Source organism: Geospiza fortis, unplaced genomic scaffold (genome assembly GCF_000277835.1).
Source record: "Geospiza fortis unplaced genomic scaffold, GeoFor_1.0 scaffold23, whole genome shotgun sequence".
Lineage (NCBI taxonomy): Eukaryota > Metazoa > Chordata > Aves > Passeriformes > Thraupidae > Geospiza > Geospiza fortis.
The window spans coordinates 796,073-814,735 of record NW_005054303.1 but is presented as its reverse complement, the minus strand read 5'-3'; the positions used below and the strand labels follow the sequence as shown (position 1 = coordinate 814,735).

Here is an 18,663-nt window from a genome sequence, read left to right as displayed (position 1 = left end):
CTCCAGCAGCAACGTGGAACAGCACACAAACAGAGAGACTACAGCAACTAGGTGTATTCAAAGCACTCCTTACACACCTCAGTAAGACTGAATTCAGCAGAAGCCACTGTTACTATGGCCATTTTAATTAAAAAAGTTAAACTTAAATCTTTCTGCTTCCAGACTAGTTCTCACGCCTCACTGGTCACTAATTCAAGGAAGTATCACCTCTCCTAAAAAATACCAAAAGATACAGACTGTAACTATGTCAACTACAGCCCTAAAGTTGATTCATACAGCAGAAGGCTTTTGCATCTTTGCACATTTACTAGTAAGTCTGTCCAAAATGAGTGAGAAAGTGTTGCTAGCAAGGCAAAACAGCTCCACAGTTCCCAGCCTGCCCCACAAGAACTGCTAACTTTTGAACATGAGTTTTCTCCTACAGAGACTTCTGCTCCCTGATGCTTTACTGTCTCTCATCTGCTCCTTGTGTCTACTGTGAAAGATTCTGTAGGGAGGGCAACTCATCCACTTGCCAAAAGCTCCTTTTGTGTTCAAAAGTCCTTGCCAAATTTAGTGGACACACTGCAGGTATAATTTGGGTTTGGGGGCCTACCTAATTTCAGAAAGAAAATAGAGTTCTTCTGAAACACAGCAGAAAAGTTAAATGAAACTTTCCCCTACTGCTGAAGTGCCAAGATATCCAGGTACCTAAGGATGCACTCGGTGAGATTGCCACAGACATCCAACTCCAACTGATACCCAGAGAATTGAGCACATTTACTCCGAAGACTTCATAGAGAATCTGTCTACACCCAAGTATTGAGGTCCTGAAAAATCCCACTCCACATCCCATTTCCCTTTCCTGTTCAAGGGATTTTTCCTTACTGACTTTTATGAGAATGGATTCTATTAGTTTTCAGTAATATACCCAGTTATTTCACTGTCAGAGATTTTCTATGGACAGGGCTACAACTCACACTACAAGAACATTTTGCTTTATTACACTGCCAGTATCTGTTCCACAGCTTTGGATGCACAAAAATAGGTAAAGAAATTAAACCTTAAGGATGACACAGTGCTTTCAGACCACATAGAACACTTTCTAACGTCATCTGGCACTTTTCCACAGGCCAAGGACAACAAACAACCTCAAACACAGAGATTTACAGTTTCTGTTTTACCACCCAAAGTCATCTAACAAGATTCAAAGTGCTTCTGAGCACTAGATAGCACAGTAAGATCAGTTTTCATCATCTGAGAGGGAAACACTTCTAGCAATGGTTACTTTGCTTTCCACCAGACAGATTAGTTTCACTGTGATCTTTTCAGATGTATAACCCATGAATTTTAAGTTGGTTGTAAAAGTCCACAGAAATGCAATTTAGCATCTTCCATCTGTACGGATTTAAACACTCTTCTAGAAAAGCAACTGTAACAATTTTGAAATGTCCTTTCCCTTGGTTCCCTTCCTTCCTCCTCACCTATACACTAACAGTTTGAGACAGTGATATTTCAGTATTTAACAATGAAATTGAGCACGTCAATGTTTCCACTATATAATTAACAGAGCAAATATAAACATCTGACTGTAATTATGATTTTGTCTGACTTAATATCAGATGTAAAATTACAAATAACCTTCGCAGACTGCTATGTAGTCCTATTGTGAAAGAAAAATGATTTCACAGAAAATTATGAGAAAACTTTAACTTTTTTCTCTTTGTAAGGTACATTAGTAACATGAATCGAGAATAATGTCTGAGAATGCCAAAATAAAGGATATTTCTCCCAGGGGAATTAAGATTTTAATACTTTGGCTTTGATCTGAATTACACAGTATTCTTTAAATCCAAGAGCACAAAATTCCAGACTTCCGTAAATAACCTGAAGCCTGCTAGCACAAATCTGCCAACTAACAAATCCCTCTTCATCTCTCCAAAGGCTGCATTTTTAAAGGTCATTAGATGGTCAGCTCCCACACTAGATTTACAGACCATGTAAATGTAATAGACAAAAGACACAAAATCTCCATTCCCCATTTTGAGTAGCAGTGCTTCTCAAGAGTGTATCATCCCTCGTGAAAATCAGAGAAGCTGCATGCAGGAAATATTCACAGACAATAATAGCAAGATCCTAACTTCTACACTGGTTAAGGCAGTGCTGAATTTGCTGTGTTTGTAGGGGTCCCACTGACGTGAACAACGGCTTAGGTAGAGCACAACACCAAAATATTCCTCTAAACAAGAAAAAACTCAAACTCAAAACCTTCAATTTCTGCCTAAGTCTAAGGCCCTGTTTTGTCTGAAACATGAACGATCCCAATGGATACTCAAGGCATTGGAAAGGTCTCAGTTCACAACAAGATCAACAACTTCAGGTCAATTACATGTTCATTGTTAAAGCTCTGCATAAATGCTAAATCTGCATAAATGCTGTATTGAATCTGAATATTGGCTCAAGTGAGCCAAGTGAAATCATGAATTAGATCCATGATCTAATGGATCTTACTTAAAAAGATCTGCCCTTCAAACCAAAATGAATGCACTGTAGTGTGGAGTGTTGTAATCAACTTCCAGTTTCAGACAGCTTTGTCCTGAAGCAGAAATCCCTCCAGCTACTGCTGTGTGTGTGCCACTGCCTCAACCCCAACACTCCACACTTTTCGTTTCAAAAAGTAGATCAGAAAAATATAAACTGAACAAAAAAATAACCAAGCACCTAAAGTAAATAAATATAGACATCTAAACCCAGACATACATTCAGATTAACTTTGTAAGCTTGGACTATTCCCAGAATACTGAAGTGTGACCATGTTTGCATGGGTCATTTCACTTCAGCTCTGCCTCCAGCCTGTCCTCAACGCTATGTGGGAGGTTTACACTAATCAGCTTTTTCTGAAGTTTAAATTGCAGCATCACATCAACAGCTGTTACACAACATCAAGAAATAGGAGCTTGTGCTGATTTATGAAAGCCAACCCCGTGCTATTTTCAAGCCTCTGAATTAGCAGATATTTTTCCCTATAAAATTATTCAACATTTTCGAGTTTAGTATTATAGTTAAGAACTAATAAATATAGTGATGCATGATGTTCTAAAAAGCCAGAGTTATTTTACAGTTAGCATAAACTTACCAGCAATTAATACCTTACAACACTAGGATTTTTCTCACAACTTCAATTATGTGTTAGTAACTTCATTTATTGGAGAGTGAAGGCTTTTCCAAAAGGGAGAAAAAGTATACTACATTCCCAAGTTTGTTTTAAAGAAAATCAAATTATCCAAATTATTCTCTCGTAAAGCATACACCATACAGCTCAACAGCCAGTAAAGCCTAATTCCAAATTTCTGTTCTTGGATTTTGTTACTTTGCAGCTGTAAAGTGTCTGGCACTCACAGCAGCATCTGAACGAACACCTATGGCATTTAAGCCTTTTACATTCTTTGAAAATCTTTCAGATAACAGAATTTTTCTCTAAAGGAAAAATAGTGGGGGGAACCAAAAGAGAGAGAAAATGGAGTTAAACATATCTAGTCAAAGCAACCATGTATTCACGTATCAGTCTTCAGAAAGAATCAAAACATAGTGTAACTCTTGTTAATCTCATAATTGCAAGAGGCTTCTACCCATGGCTGTTAAATAATACGATCCAAATGCCTCTTCAAGATTAAGTATATAAAGTCACTGTGCAACTAAAATAGCAAGACACCAAAGGGTATGCTACACCATTTGCACAAAGAAGAGAAAGATTACTATTGTTTCCTTAATACTGAAGTACATTTATTATCAGAATATAAATGCATTCTTTGGAAACACAATGACTCTAACTTTGAATTTTTACTCCTGTAAATGCCTAATGTGATTACATTACTTTAAAACAAGCCATCTATTTGCTTTTTACATACAAAAGATCCATTTTACAGACAGAAAAGAAGGAAAGGCATTTTTGCAGAGGAAAAAAAGAAATAATCAGAGCAATGAACTGAATAATCTGAGGGCAAGAAACAGGCACCTCATTGACAAGCTAAATCATATTTACACTTATTCTAAATGAGAATTTATATTGTGGCACCTAAGTAGTTGCAAATCTACCACTGGGAAATCCAAGATAATTTTCACTCTCTATGGAGAACAAGGCTTACTACTTTGAAGATGCTTTCCATGTTCAGATCCCAATCTAAATAGGTAATATTTGTAGAAGGAATAGAGGTCAAGGTTCCCTGCTAGTTTTGAATTATATTTTTGCTATATATGAATTATATATTTTGAATTATATCAAAGGGTCTTTTCTGCAGTGAAGGAATATAAGGTAAAGTTCCACAGAAATTCACAGCTGCAGGCACAGCTAGAATTGAGGATTTTCTGGTCCCCATATCACACTGAAACATTGGATCTCAACCTCTTGCAGTAAAGACTGGTGTATAAGGTTATTGTGCAGCTCTGTATATTTCATATCATGCACAGAACTACTGATTCTACAGCTACTATAATAAAATTTCCATTAAAACAAGAGCTTTACAAAATATCTATTACTTACAAAATGAGATGCAAGATTTTGTTGTAAAAACACTCTAAAGAAGACAAAGAAAAAACCTCTCTCCACTTAGTACTTAGTGACTGAATTTAGTGTTCTATACAAAACAGATGATAATCTGGTTTCTTATAACAATGCCCAAGATCTCAATTTGGGGTGATGTCTGTAGGCACTCCAGAATCAGGACAATCACCCTATAACAGTCTGAGCCCAGTGAGATGTCACAAATCTTAGCACAGACAGGCACACAGCCAGCATTGTCCAACACAGCCATTTCCCCACTAGACTTTGGACACAGGAGTTTCTCATCTCTTCCAAAGTTATCAGATGTGCAGCCTCTCACAGCTGAAAACCCTTTGGAGGATGGAATTAACCCACAGAGCTGAGCCCCTGGCAGGAAGCATCCTCAGAGGTTCCTCAGAGCTGAACTGCAGTGTTAAATTCACAGTGCAGCCTGGAATCAGCAATGCAGCATGACCAAAATATTTGGAATTGGTTGCTGAATGGAAGAATTTTAGTTGCGAAGATTACAATTTTATTTGTAAGAAGCATAGAGTACATACATCATTATTCCCATCCCACCTGTAATTTCATCCAAGAATAATAGTAATGCTTGTGGCATTTGTGTAGTATTCAATCCAGCAACATGTAGAATGAGGGAAAAAACATTGAATTTTGAAATTCTTCAACAAAACCAAAAGGTTCTGCAAACAATTTAATGTACTCCACCAAATCTGAACAATTTCAAAAGCCACTGAGCTTATACAGAAATTTCTATAGTACTTTTTAGGACACAGAAAAGCTGGTATGATATGGTCAACTATCCTTTTTCAATATAACATCTTTCTTACATGTGCAAATTGGTTTTGTACCTGTATCTAAGGAGCAACTGGTGAAACACTGACTAAAAAGAATTTCACGAGTAGTTATTTAGCAGAGACTTAATTCATTCTTTAGCCAGTCTGCATTTTTTTTTCTTTAAAGCAAATTAGAGTCCAGAGTGCAAAATGGGTATTGTGACTGTTTCCAGCCATAATTACTCCTGTCAACCTAAGCAATTTGAGCTTTTGCTACCTCCTAGACCACATGAAATATAGTATTATTTTGACTTTCAAACCCCCCTAAGACAATAGAAAAATAAAACTTGAGTTGGGTGACCAGGCTTGATGCTGTTCAGAAGATAACAGTGAACCAAGTTGACTAATTTCCCATTACCAGTCTGCTGTCTTGCAGAGAAAGCAGCCCAGCTCCAACCTTTAATTACCTAAGTAGTACTTACTAAACTTAGTTGCCCTAAATATCCACAGATTAAAGCAGTTCTGGAGATGATCCCAGATAGTCTTTCCAAGTAAGAACTCCCTCATCACGTGCTATTACTAAACAATCCTGTACAACCAAATAACTATAGTAAACACACACGGTATTGAAAAACACAATTAACTGATTACCTTCAAATCTGAAATACATATTCTGCACTCAAAAGTCAATTGGCCTAAATAAACCCTCCCCTCACCCTCCATGAAATAAAAAGTATAATTTTCAAAGAACTTTGAGTCAGGCACAAGCACAGGTTTGTTCACACATGAGAAAGTACTGCTGACCATTTTCTTTCCTTTTTCAGCCTGCAAGCAGCAAGAAGTTCTCATTTTACTCCTGGTAGGGCAACAGAGTATTGGCATTTTACACAGTCCCTCTCACACAGGAGTGCCAAAAAGCATTCCCCAGTGGTAGAAACATCACCACAGCAGAGACCTGCAACCTCCCTAGTTACAATTTTTCATCTCCATTCTCTGTGGAGAGCAGTTGGCCCGAAGATGGGTCAGCCAGGAATGTACTCACCTTCTTCTATGGAGCAACTAAAAAGATCTATTCATTCCAAGACTTCTTCTCCCTCTATGTGGAAGACATGAAGAAATCACAAGTGTTCTGTAGTGCAGCATTGAGCTACCAGTTTTAACTAGCCGGGAAGTTCTAATGTTTTACTTACTGTGAAAAGTTGCATCTTTCATTTTAATAAGCACAATAAAAGAGTCAAATCATGAGCTGACCAGGAAGGAGTGCTGATGGTGGCACTGAGCCCCAAGTTCAATGAACTTAATATGGCTACAATTTATGATTATGTGGGGGAGAAATGGAGCTTAGCTACTGACCTTCTCTTCAGACTTTGAAAAAAGGCAAAGTGACTTACCCAGTCTTCTTTTCCTTGTTCATTTGCATTAGACACTCTTGGGGACTACCACTCCATCTCATAACAAGGACAGACAACACTACAGCTCTACAGGGACCTCCCACCCTCAACTAGCAAAACATCACTGAAACAGGACTAATTAATATGCTAGCTTTGACGACTTCTCTGTCTAGCCAATCCTGGCAGGCCAATTTCTCAGAGTACCACAGTACTCGTGGCTTCTCAAGTGAGATTCAAGAAAGGAGAGATTGATAATATTCCAGATAAGTTTCTCTCACCTTCTGCTCTGGAAGCATCTGCATAAAAATAACAAGAAAAGGTAAATGGACACTGGAAACATCTCAGAGTGTCAGTGCAGGTAAAGGAAGCAGACAAAGGATAGCAGCAACAGAGAAGAGCAAGGCTTGCAATAGGCTACAGAAGGTAAGAAAAAGCCTTACAATTTTAGGCAACAGCAGCCAAAGATCCTATGGAGGGATTTAAAAGCACATAATATAATCAAGTAAAGAATGCAACCTTTACAAAGGCATGAAAAGTAAAGGGAGAAAGTTCTTAGCAAAGAACTAAACCAGAAATATCATCCCAGCATCCAGCAGGGCATCTGTAGGGCAGCCTCATCTGCTGTAAACTGTCATGGTTGTATTGATGGTAGAGTTCAAGGAGCACAGATATGCTCCCTGAGGCTCCAAACAACTGCCTCTCTCAGAGAGCCACGTTTGGTCTAGGAGCTCACAAAACTCAAAGCACAAGCTGATTCACACTAAATGGGGGGAGTGGGTAATAAATCTGTTGTCCACATTTCAGTCAATTTAAACTTCTAAACATAAATTTCATTCAAAAATTCCATTCCAGAAGCTTAAATGTTTCCCACCATCTGTGAATATCTTACATCTTGCTATTAAAAGGTTTAAATACCTTTGAATAGCAATAGATTCAATCATATTGCCCTCAACCCACTAAACAACTGAATGCATCATATGCAGGGGAAAAGTAATTCATCAGGTTTAGGCAATCTCTGAGAGCTTTCCAACAAGTATGTATGGAAACTGAACAGCCAAAGTCTAAATTATCCTCTTCTTGCTTTCAGGAAGGCACATTTACCACTGTTCCTCATTATAGGTAGATAATGTCACCCTCAGCACCATTAATGCAGCACCTGTTATTAACATTAAACCATTAATCTCATGTTGAAACAGAAAGAAACAATTGGCTGACAACATACACATGGTAACCTGCATTCCATCTGAAGTGTTTGCTCTGCTGCACTTCAACTTGCCAGTAGAGTTCCAGCAGGAGTTCATCTGACTCAGTTTCTAGGGCTAGTACAATTTCTACTAGAAGGTCTTCAATGTCTGTCAACTTCAAAGAATAAAGAAAACCACCACTCTTTACTGCCTGAAAGTCTCGCTTCCCTGTAGAACACGACTGATGTCAGCTGAATTGTCAGCAGGTTCATACAGTATTTTCAGCCTGCTAGGTCGGTAACCACATCTATTCTGTAAAATGTCATTGGCATAATGAATACAGAACTAAATACAGCTAATAAAATTTCGTAATTTCACAAAAAAACCCACAAATATAAAGGTTCTTATCAGAAATATTAGCAGAACAAAGTTTAAAACTAATTTACTGTAATTTCTTGCCCAACCAAAACCAAACCTCTCTCTACATTTTGAGATTTTTTTTTAAACAGATTTTTCACTCTGTTTTATCACTTTCTCTGCTTACTACTTCCCAGGGCCTACCTCTTTGCCTTGCAATTCCCAAGATTCTCCTGTGGTTCACCATCCAAATTCAGTCTCCCTTAATTCACATGTCTCTTTCATCTATCCTCCAACTCCAGGATGCCTGACAGGACAATCTTAGCCTTTCTACAACACAATTACAACCTCCAAATTTCTCTATCCCTCTTACAGCTTCTGGTGACAATCTCCTCTCTCCAGGTGCTTTTCACACTCTCCTTCCCTGTAGCTCAGTTCTGTACCTGTAGAGTTTTGTCTGACTCCTCCTTGGACACTGGTGGTCCAAGTGAGGCTGAGGAAACACCAAGTGCACAGAGATGCAGAAATGAATCCAGCGTTTTAGCACCTGTCAAGCAACACAGAATCTCATAAAGACTGTGCTAGGCCAGCCCCTGCAATGTGGATTAATAATCACAGGGTGATTTACAAGGCCTTTTCAACCACTTCCTACAACAGCAAAGTCAGGTCTGGGAGCGGCTGCACATCATACAAGGCAGGACAGCAGCGCTTTCAGTCTCAGCTGCAGTACAAGATAACACGGAAATCAAAATGCCACGGACAAGGATAGGTACATTTAAACACAGCTTTTATACCAACAGCACCATTTGCTAAGTAGGAAGTGGAGCATATATCTGTTGTCATCTTATTGCAAGGGTTCCATACCATTGTCTCCTTATCACAAAGGTTTCATACTTTTTGGTGTTTTCTTGCAGGCAGCTCCTCAGAGCACGGACTCTTTCTTCTTCACAAAGCAGCTAACCAACTCCAGCTCCCTTCTCAACCAGCCACCCCACTCTTTTATAGAGCTCTTCTTCTCATTGGTTACAGCTGTGTCCTGTTAAAGTCAGGCCTGTTCCTAATCTTTGATAATTGGCCCAGCTGCAACTCCTTAGGGGTAAGATTACTTTCTACACTATCTTTATTTTCTTATATTCTATCCCCCTACACATATCTACAAAATGGTCTAACTCCCCAGTCACACCAGAGAACATATCCAAATACACACACATCATCCCCCACTAACGGTGAGTCAGTCAGCAATACCATGGAGAGCTGCATGTCCAAGTCTTACTAACTTTGATTTTGAAATCCCCGGTCCAGGATTTCAAATATGTCCTGAGCGAAATGTAATTAATTTGATTTCCACACCACATCACAGAATAACTCAGGTTGGATGGAACTTCAGGAGGTCCAAACATCATTTTTCCAGGAGCCTAAATCAAAACTGAGGTATCTGGATTTGATTCTGTCATGTATTTCCTCTTTGACCTCAGGCCAATAATTTACACAGCTGCTCTCTGCCTGAGTTGTCTGCAGTTACAGAAAAAGAAAGGTTGCACTATTACTACATTAACATCTGAGCAATGCTTAGGTAATATGGTTTGAAATATAGGCAAATCAGATATCTAAATATTAGAGCTGGGCTAATAAAGGAAACTTGAGATCTTAGTCTAGCACTCCAGAGCATTCAGCCTGGATGTTTCAAGTATGAACCTGTGTTCACAGACATTACATTTAGTTCTGAAGTGACTATATTTTAAAAACTTGAATTTTTGTTTTAGGCCTGCTTCTTGGTTCCAAAGCAAAGAGTTAACTTTTAAAAGTCCTTAACCACAGTGTGTTTCAACTGAGCCCAAGCCAACTGTAAATTAATCTGAGTCATATGAAATAAAGATTATATTAAGTAGTATTTTTACTAGGTTTAAGAATATACAGTAACATAAGAAAATACTATTTAATATGTTTTATTTGCCTTTGTTTACTACATCTCAACATGGCATTTTAGTCAGACCTTAAATTACTGTGTGTTAAACTGCTTCTAGCAAACTTGACACCTAAACCTGGCAAAATGGATAAATTACCCTGGAGTTCGTTTTCAGTTCTCAGCTCTCCAGGGGATGCTGCTGGCAGGTTGAGTCAAAGCACAGAGAAATGTTTGTCTCATTTCTTTCTAGTATTTTGGATGCCATTTTTAATACACTGCTAGAAAATGAACCGCTCAGAGAGAAGCATGATTATTTTTCAAATTTTATGTTTAGCCAAAGCATGTTTCCTACACCGATTCAAAAAAAAAAAAAAAAGAAACAAAACAATAAATAAACAAACCAACCAACCAAAAAACCCCAACACAAAGAAAAACCCCACCACTTTTCCCGACTAACTTCAACTACACCTACCTGCATAACCATTTAATACTCACACCCAAAGGCCATGCAAAGATGTCAGAAGTTCAATCTCAACCTAGGTGTGAATTCTGATTTAGGAGACTTGGCAGTCATAGAAGAAAAACTTGTGATAACATGTTTGTCATTTGCCATCAACTACCCCTCTAAAAGTGATTTTAAATTGTCACACCATCTATTTTCCCCAGAATCAGATGCCATACAAATGAGATCACAATCAATAAAGTTTACCACTCAGCATCTACAGGGACAAGAGGGAGTCTGGAATCACTGGGAGAGGGGAAACAACCCAAAGCAGACCCAAAATAAATAAACTCCACCAGCATATGACAAGTAGCTACAGAAATAAGCTACATGCCAGCTAATTAGTAAGTCTTTCAACTAATTTATTTATTTACATAAATAAATACACATTCACAGGACACTGCATCTATATGTTATGTGAATACTATATGCATAAAGCAACTAAGAAATTGTTTCTTAAACCTTTCTTCATTTTAATTTCTTTTTAGACCAACATGAAAATAGAATGTTTATGGCTGATAACTTTCCTGGTCTTTGAGGGCATAACACACTGGAGTAACAAAGCATTTTAAATCCATATGCATGCACTATCAATAAATCTATCACACTACAATAGTTGCACATATTCTATGCATCAAGGCAGAGAGAAAGTCTGACTAATATGCACGTGGGGAATATTTGCAAATAACAAAACACAGTAATTGTCTCTAGTACCTCATTGAGACCATGGTCTTTCTGTACTAGGCATTGTATGAATGCATAGTAAGAGCACATGCAGGTCATGCTGAACTTACAAATTCAGGCTGTTCATGAAACTAAGGTTTACAATGAGATTATTAATACCACATCCTTGAAAGTGGAGGTCTGAGGTCATCCCTGCTACAAACTAGGGAAGATCATGAGCACACTGTTTAAAAGAAATACATATTATCACATCATTTAAAGAAACTTCACATCAGCACAAAATTATATATTCCACCAGCCTTTATTACTCTAAATTTATGATCCTCTAGATTAAGCTGTCTATAAGGATTAAGGAAAAAAGGATACATCAATCCAGCATGTTAAGAATTATGCACTTATAAGCACTGTGTTTGTTAAATACAACTTATGGAAATCAATAGCTCCTATCGTGTCTTTACCACAAGTGTACAAGAAATAATGTTTTCTGCCCCTTTGGAAAATTGCTTGGAAGAGTCAGTCCTGTCTTCTCCAGTCATCATTAATTTTTGTAGAAAAAAATAACAGGCCCTTTTTCTCTCTATGGTACGCTAACAAAACTCTGTAAGACTTCTACAGTTTCTCTACAATGCATGACATCTTACATGAGTCCCCAAGGTTATAACTAACAGTGTAAAATATACACAGACTTAATGACTTTGATCCTGACTCAGAACTTACACGCTGCTGGGAAACACACTTTACTGTAGAGGACTGATTCTTTCTCTCTCACTGCAGGTACACAAAGCATTGCTACAACGTGCCTTCTAATTCTAAACTAAAAATGCAACATGGCTCAGGAAGAAATGCTAAGCCTGTCTTTCCCCACTCCACAATTCATCTTTACCCACTAATAGCAATGGAACAAGCACACTTGAACCAAACTACCACCTATTTAAAATCAGTGTAGCTCATTAACTGCCCATGGTTGACAAAGCACAGGCAAGAAAATCCCACTGCCTTTCTGTTTCAAGGCCACTCCCTAACTAGTGTCAGAAGACATTGGAAATATATTCCCATTTCTAATTCACAGGGAAAAAAATTCTACCCATATACAGGGATTACTTGAAAATATTCACAACAGCAAAGAGTCTGGATCAGTTTTTCAGCAGCCTGACATGCCCCAGTGAAGGCACGTGGTGAGAAACATCATGACACCCAGTCACCCCACCTTGTATGTGCCCTGGAAACGGTACTTGGAGTTCTAGAGGACATGGAGTCATGGGAACATTTTGAAACAAGAGGCAAGCCATTGGAGCAGAGAAGCTACAAATCAGACTTTCTGGGCAGATGGCACTGCAAGCCAGCAAGCTGATGGCAGATGGAAGTGAGAGCTTGGATACGGCAAAAAAATCGGTTGCAAACTAATGAGGTCTGTTAAGATGCTAGAGACAACTACTCCTCTTTTCTGATCTCCCTGCTTCAAGCGAGGGTCAGGTCAAATCCTCCTCCCACAGAAATCTACCCAGAGCCATGAAGAAAAGGTAGCTTGGTTTCCTTCCAAGAGGAAGCCATCCAGAGAGTTACTCAATACCAAATAAATATACGATTCATAATTCAAAAATCCCAGGCTCTCATGAAATTTCTGAAATCCAGAGCCTTCTACATACACTCTATAACCCCTCTAGCCTCTAGGATAATATAAAGACCAATATCTTACCAAAGCAGAGAAGCTTTCAACAATGGGGAAGTTTAAAGCCAGGAATGATCTTTAATAGAAAACTGCTACAGAACATGTTAACTGTGGTGAGGATTTGGTCTTGGTCCAGACCAGAACCAAGTTTGGCTTGGTGTTCCCAAGGCTTCACCTCCTTCCTGCAACTGACCTAGAGTTCCTTTGCTGCTATGGGATAGAGACAATCTATAACTCTTCATGACTGCAGAATGCTACTATCAGAAAAAACGTGAAACACCTCTTAAGATGTTCATGATTATCATTCCTGATACAAAAACCCCAACTTTTTCCTCTCCAGTTATATACACACACGCACATTTTCTTGTCCTCTTTCAGACTCCTCTGGTCCTTTTTAAAAGCAGCATTGTTGAGACTTAAGCATTTTTCCTCTTCTGATACAATGCCCCAGCAACATTATCAATGTTTGCAGAAGAACACAATACAAAATTATCTACTTCAGCAAATGAGACTAATCTGAAATAGTGTAGACTATGTGAGCTTCCAGAAGATAGAAGCTCTCACAAGCTTCTAGAAGCTTCAAGAGTTTTTATCCCAAGATACATTGCTCACAAAGGGTGAGCCTTTCTTGCCAGTGTCGTGAAGTGCAGGGATCTCATGGTCTTGTAAACTTCTACAGCTACCATTCCTAACAATTGGGATTTTTTTTTCACTTACACGTAAGTAAGAAAATCAAGTGAAGTGGTAAATATATTAACTCCATTGAAAGCCTTTGGAAAAAGGGAGGTAAAGCTAAAGACTTGTGTGGGAAGCTAATGAAAAGGGAGTACAGCAATAACACGAGGGATTAACAGACTCTCAGCAAGAACCTGCATTTCTCAAGGTACTATGAAATTCTTGTATCCTAAACACACACATAAAAACATCCACACAACAAAAGAAAACTGCTATATACCATAGACACAGCCATGCATTTGTACAACCCCTCATGCTCAGAGCAGACACAGAAATTACATAGGTGAGAGTAAGTACATCTCATGAAGGAGCCCACAGGGAACCAATTCATATTCCAAATGAAAATCCACACTCTCACCAATCTTCTATGCAATCTCCCCCAAGTCTCTTGACCTTTCCTGGGACTTCTCTCTCTGTAGCCATGGGATTACACAAGCTACATTCCCACAGAGATGAGCTATATTACTGGCTCCATTCTGATAGGTGTTCCATCATTGCTCCCTTCTCATTACATGGCAAATCTCAATCCCTGGCTACCAGACAAGAATGAAAAAAAAATAGAAAAATAGCAAGTCAACATCCCATACACTAGAAAACAAAACAACAAAAAACAAAGCCAACAAAGAACACTACCCCAAGTCTACAGAAGTTGTTACTGACAATAACAATAATGGGTTCTTACGGACCCACTCCTGACCACAAACAACAACTTCAGATATTTTCAGATGTTCCCTTTATTTGCAGCTTACATCTAGTCACTCCTACAGCATCTCAATTCCCCCTTCAGCTGCAGAAGATACACAGTGATAAGCAGTACATAACTGCAGAATAACAGGAAATGATTAAAAATGCTACAACTGCAATTCTGTGACAGATTTGATCTGTAAATCTGTCTTGTAACTGAAGAAACACTTTTTAAAAGAAAGGCCACTACCATTACTATGACTAGAAATTATTAATTTAATGCAAGTCTTGTGATATTTTTCTTTAACTTCAGCATCCTGAGGCATATTTGAGCCTCCCCTGTGTCCATCTCTTGTGTTTACAGAGAAAAATTCAGAGACCTGAATTTCAGAAAGCACATCAAAATGAGCCAGCTGTATTTATCTATTTCAGTTGTTCTTAAACTAATCTTATGACTTTAGAAGAATGGAGGAAGCTGAACTATTTGTTTTAAACATGTGCAGAAGTCAGTATTGCTTCTGGAACTCCCATTCACATTCAAGTAGGTTTTTGCCTCGGTCATTTTATCATATAATTGTGAAAAAGTTCTCATTCATGCTAAATGGAAGTCACCACCAGAACTTGCACAGGTATTATTCTGATCTAGCTTCTATAATTTTGTGGCCTCCAGTGCCTTGACTCCAAGTGTGCTGACAAGGATGTGCTCAGACATGACCACATTGATGTATACACATATACGGAGGAAAACGAAAGGAGTGGGAAAGAATAGTATTTTTGACTATTCATCAAGAATCATGATGTGTTTCCAAAATGTCCTTTTTGTATTCTTTCTTGTTTGTTAACAACTTTGACAGACAAATCAAGAGCATCATAATGTTACAGATGCAGAACACAGCAAACTGACAAGAGGATACAGTTAAAACTTTTGGACCCGCACACTTTGAGCTATGTTTTCTTCCATTCCTCTCTCAGGAGTATATAAGCACATTAGTGATCCTCAGTCTATAGAACTGGCTCCTCAGTATCACAACAAACATGTGAGTGAGGGCAGGAACACTGCTCCAAACTCTCCTAGTGCCTGGGGCTGACAGCATCCCAGAACTCATGCTGGTGAAAAGGAGCACACTCCATTGCTACCACAGAGTTTATCAAAGAGTCACATTAAAAAAAAAAAAAAGCATCTGAACTTTAAATTAACTTGGCTAGTGCCATTGGCAAAATGTCTCATCTCCCACACACCATAAACCACAGAGAGGCAAGGAGAGAGAGAAAGGAAATACACACTGGAAAGACAGATGGGAAGATGAAAGCATTGTGGACTAACACTGATACTAAAATGCATCATCCATTCCTGCCCTCAATCAATTCTTTTTGCTTGGCCAAGATAGACATCCTGAAGTAAAATGGATTCCAGGGTTTCCATATCACTTACCTCACCAACCCCCTCCACACAACATAAATTCCTACTCTGAATACAGAGTTTATCACTAAACTAGCAAACCACGATTAACTGTGTAACAGTAATGAACATAAATCACTGAGCTCAGATGTCATCTAAAACACTGCATATTTGGCTACCCATAGTTTCAAGAGGAGCACACTCTCATGACTTGTGCAATATACCCACATCAGCTGGACAGAAATGAATAATCACCAAAGGAACAAAGCTAAGAAATTGAATTGTCGGCACACTAGTCTCACAATGACCCTAAACATGCCTTTATCTGAGCATTACCTTTTGCCTTTGATACATAAAATCATGTCATTATGTATCGCAGCAAACCTCATTTCTACACAGAACAGTCCTGATTTGTTGGGTTTTATTAAGTTTAACACTGATATTTACAGATCACTGCAGCTTGGTCATGACAAAACTACCCAATACATCTCAAGAGCTTATAGGACATTACAAAGTTTTCCCATCTTACCTGGCTCTGTACAGTTCTTCTCTTCATGTGTCCCATTAGGTGATGCCATCAACTTTCTATTCCTCCATATTCCTGATATAATGCTTCTGTCTGCAACAGCTGATTCTTGGCCTATATTAAATAAAAAGACATTATGCCCACTAGCACCAATTTTTTCCTGCATCATCCCAGCTGGACTACAGGTGCCCACTAACAAGGAGCATGGACAGACCATCAGAATGCAAATGGGGCAAAATCCAAGGTGTGACTGGAGCACATGCCAACAGACACGAGCTAGGTGCTCCCAGCTCCAAAGGGTGCAACAGGGCTCCATACCTGAGCTGTTGGCATGTTCTGGCTATCAGAGGTACCAGAACACTTGCCTGTGACCCACAGCAGGAAAATATTCTGCAGCAAGCAAATGCTGAAGCCTGTACCTGTGAAAGTCAACACTTGCAGCTCCTATAGATGAAACCAGCCCAGCTATGCTGACATGAGCAAAAATCACACTTCCATTTAGTCATCTGTACTTGCACATATTACATTACTGCTTTCATGAAAAAAAAATGCATATGGATATGTTCCAGTTACATTTTAGTTTATTCTGAACGTTACAGTCTTGGCTAAGCTTAGTAATATCAAACCATTCATAATTCGTCAAAGAAAATAGAAATCACAGTGAATTCTCATAAGACCTAAAAAAAAATAAAAAGTTTTTTACAAATCAATGGATTTACCAAAATGCATATTCCAGAAGCATTCTCAACAAAACCTGTTAGATAGAGTACAGGAGCACTTGGGAGATCATGTACCATATGCAATTATAATAATCAAAGAAAGAACAGAACCCCTTAATTAAACCACTTCCACCTCAATCTTATCCATTTCAAATGAACATATTGTAATAACAAAAATTCTTCCTTGGCCAGTTTTAGAGTTTATACTGACATCATGTAATGCCTGTGTTTTCTTAGTGACACCTGAAAAAAAGAAATCTAGTTTGGAAGTTAGTTTTTCCAGAGTAAAATATTCTGAGCCACAATTAGAAGAAACATGGACAACAGATGGTCAGGTTTATGGATAATATGTACTGTAAATTAGCCAGCTGAAAAAAGCCCTACCTGATGCAGCATACTATCAAAAATTAGGTTATGAGGGATTTAGTTGATAACCCAGGAGATTAAAAACTTTCATTAGTCATGAGATTTTTAATGAAAACCTAAAAAAGTTGGGGAAAACAACAACTGCAACAAAAAAAAATCCCTCAAGCTATGCAAACATATTCATATCCCCATTACTTGTTTCCAAGTTGAAAGTTTTAAGATGAGCAATATGCTAATATGGTCTAAGACATCGAATTCTTATATGGATGGCTTGTTGCCATCCTAGATACAGCTCAAACAAGCCAGGCAATAATTTGAGCACAAGAGCATTACAAACTATGACAAGTTCCAGCAGATTTTTCTTCCCTAAAGCACACACTTGAACTTCAGCTTTAATTTCAGCAGATGACCCATCCTAAGTGTGCTGAAATCTGAGTTTCTTATATTAAATGTAGATGCTCAGTGATGGGCTTAGTCGATTTTATTCTTAAATCTTCGAGGACTGTTGGCAGCCCTACCTAGACCCAAGTGCAGTCCCAGCAACCTTAGACTTTGTATTTGAGGGATGCAAAGCATATGAGGGCATATGCAGGATGAGGGCCTGAAGCTGCATACTTACATCCCAAGCTGTGCCAGCAGGCAGAGAGCAATGGGAATGATACGGTTAATCATAAATGCATCAGTTTACCAATACAGCACACGCACAAATGATGCAAAAGACTCTGTTACAATACTCTCTCTATAAAACATAAGATTAGCACCGTTCCCAGCCTAAAATGCAGAATTTTCTGTCAAATCTATACTGTAACGGGGGGACAGGTGGTCGGGGTGCGCGTGAGATTGAGAAAAGCAGCAGCTATAGCTGATGGAGGTTTACAACCTGAAGACAAAACGAAAGGCAGCCCGAAGTTGCAGAGGGAACCACAGGCGGCTGGAGAGAACTCCACTCTGATGTAGCGGCGGGGGGAAACTCCTCCAGGGCCGTTCGCAAGCACAGCGCTGCCCCGTGATGCCCGGTCAGTGCCCGACCCGAGGGGCGCGGCACCGGGGAGCCCCGGACGAGCAGGGGCCAGCGGCGCAGCTTCCCCCTCACCCGGGCAGCTTCCCCCTCACCCGGGCAGCTTCCCCCGCTCCCCGGGCAGCTTCCCCCTTTCCAGCATCCTCCCGGCGCGAGGCTTTCTCCCGCGGAACCCGCGCTGCTCCCCCGCCTCGCCCGCACACCAGGGCA

At 39.2% G+C, this 18,663-nt stretch overlaps 1 protein-coding gene across 1 annotated transcript in view; it reads right to left on the bottom strand.

Annotated features, from left to right (window-relative positions):
* The window catches only part of SLC24A4 (solute carrier family 24 member 4), an 84,023-nt gene extending 67,564 nt beyond the window's left edge, over nucleotides 1-16,459 (bottom strand). Inside the window, exon 1 of the mRNA XM_031066172.1 lies at nucleotides 16,354-16,459. Within this exon, the coding sequence (XP_030922032.1) occupies nucleotides 16,354-16,402 (49 nt within the window). The 5' untranslated portion in view covers nucleotides 16,403-16,459. The remainder of the gene's footprint in view (nucleotides 1-16,353) is intronic.
* Between the last annotated feature and the right edge of the window lie 2,204 nt (nucleotides 16,460-18,663).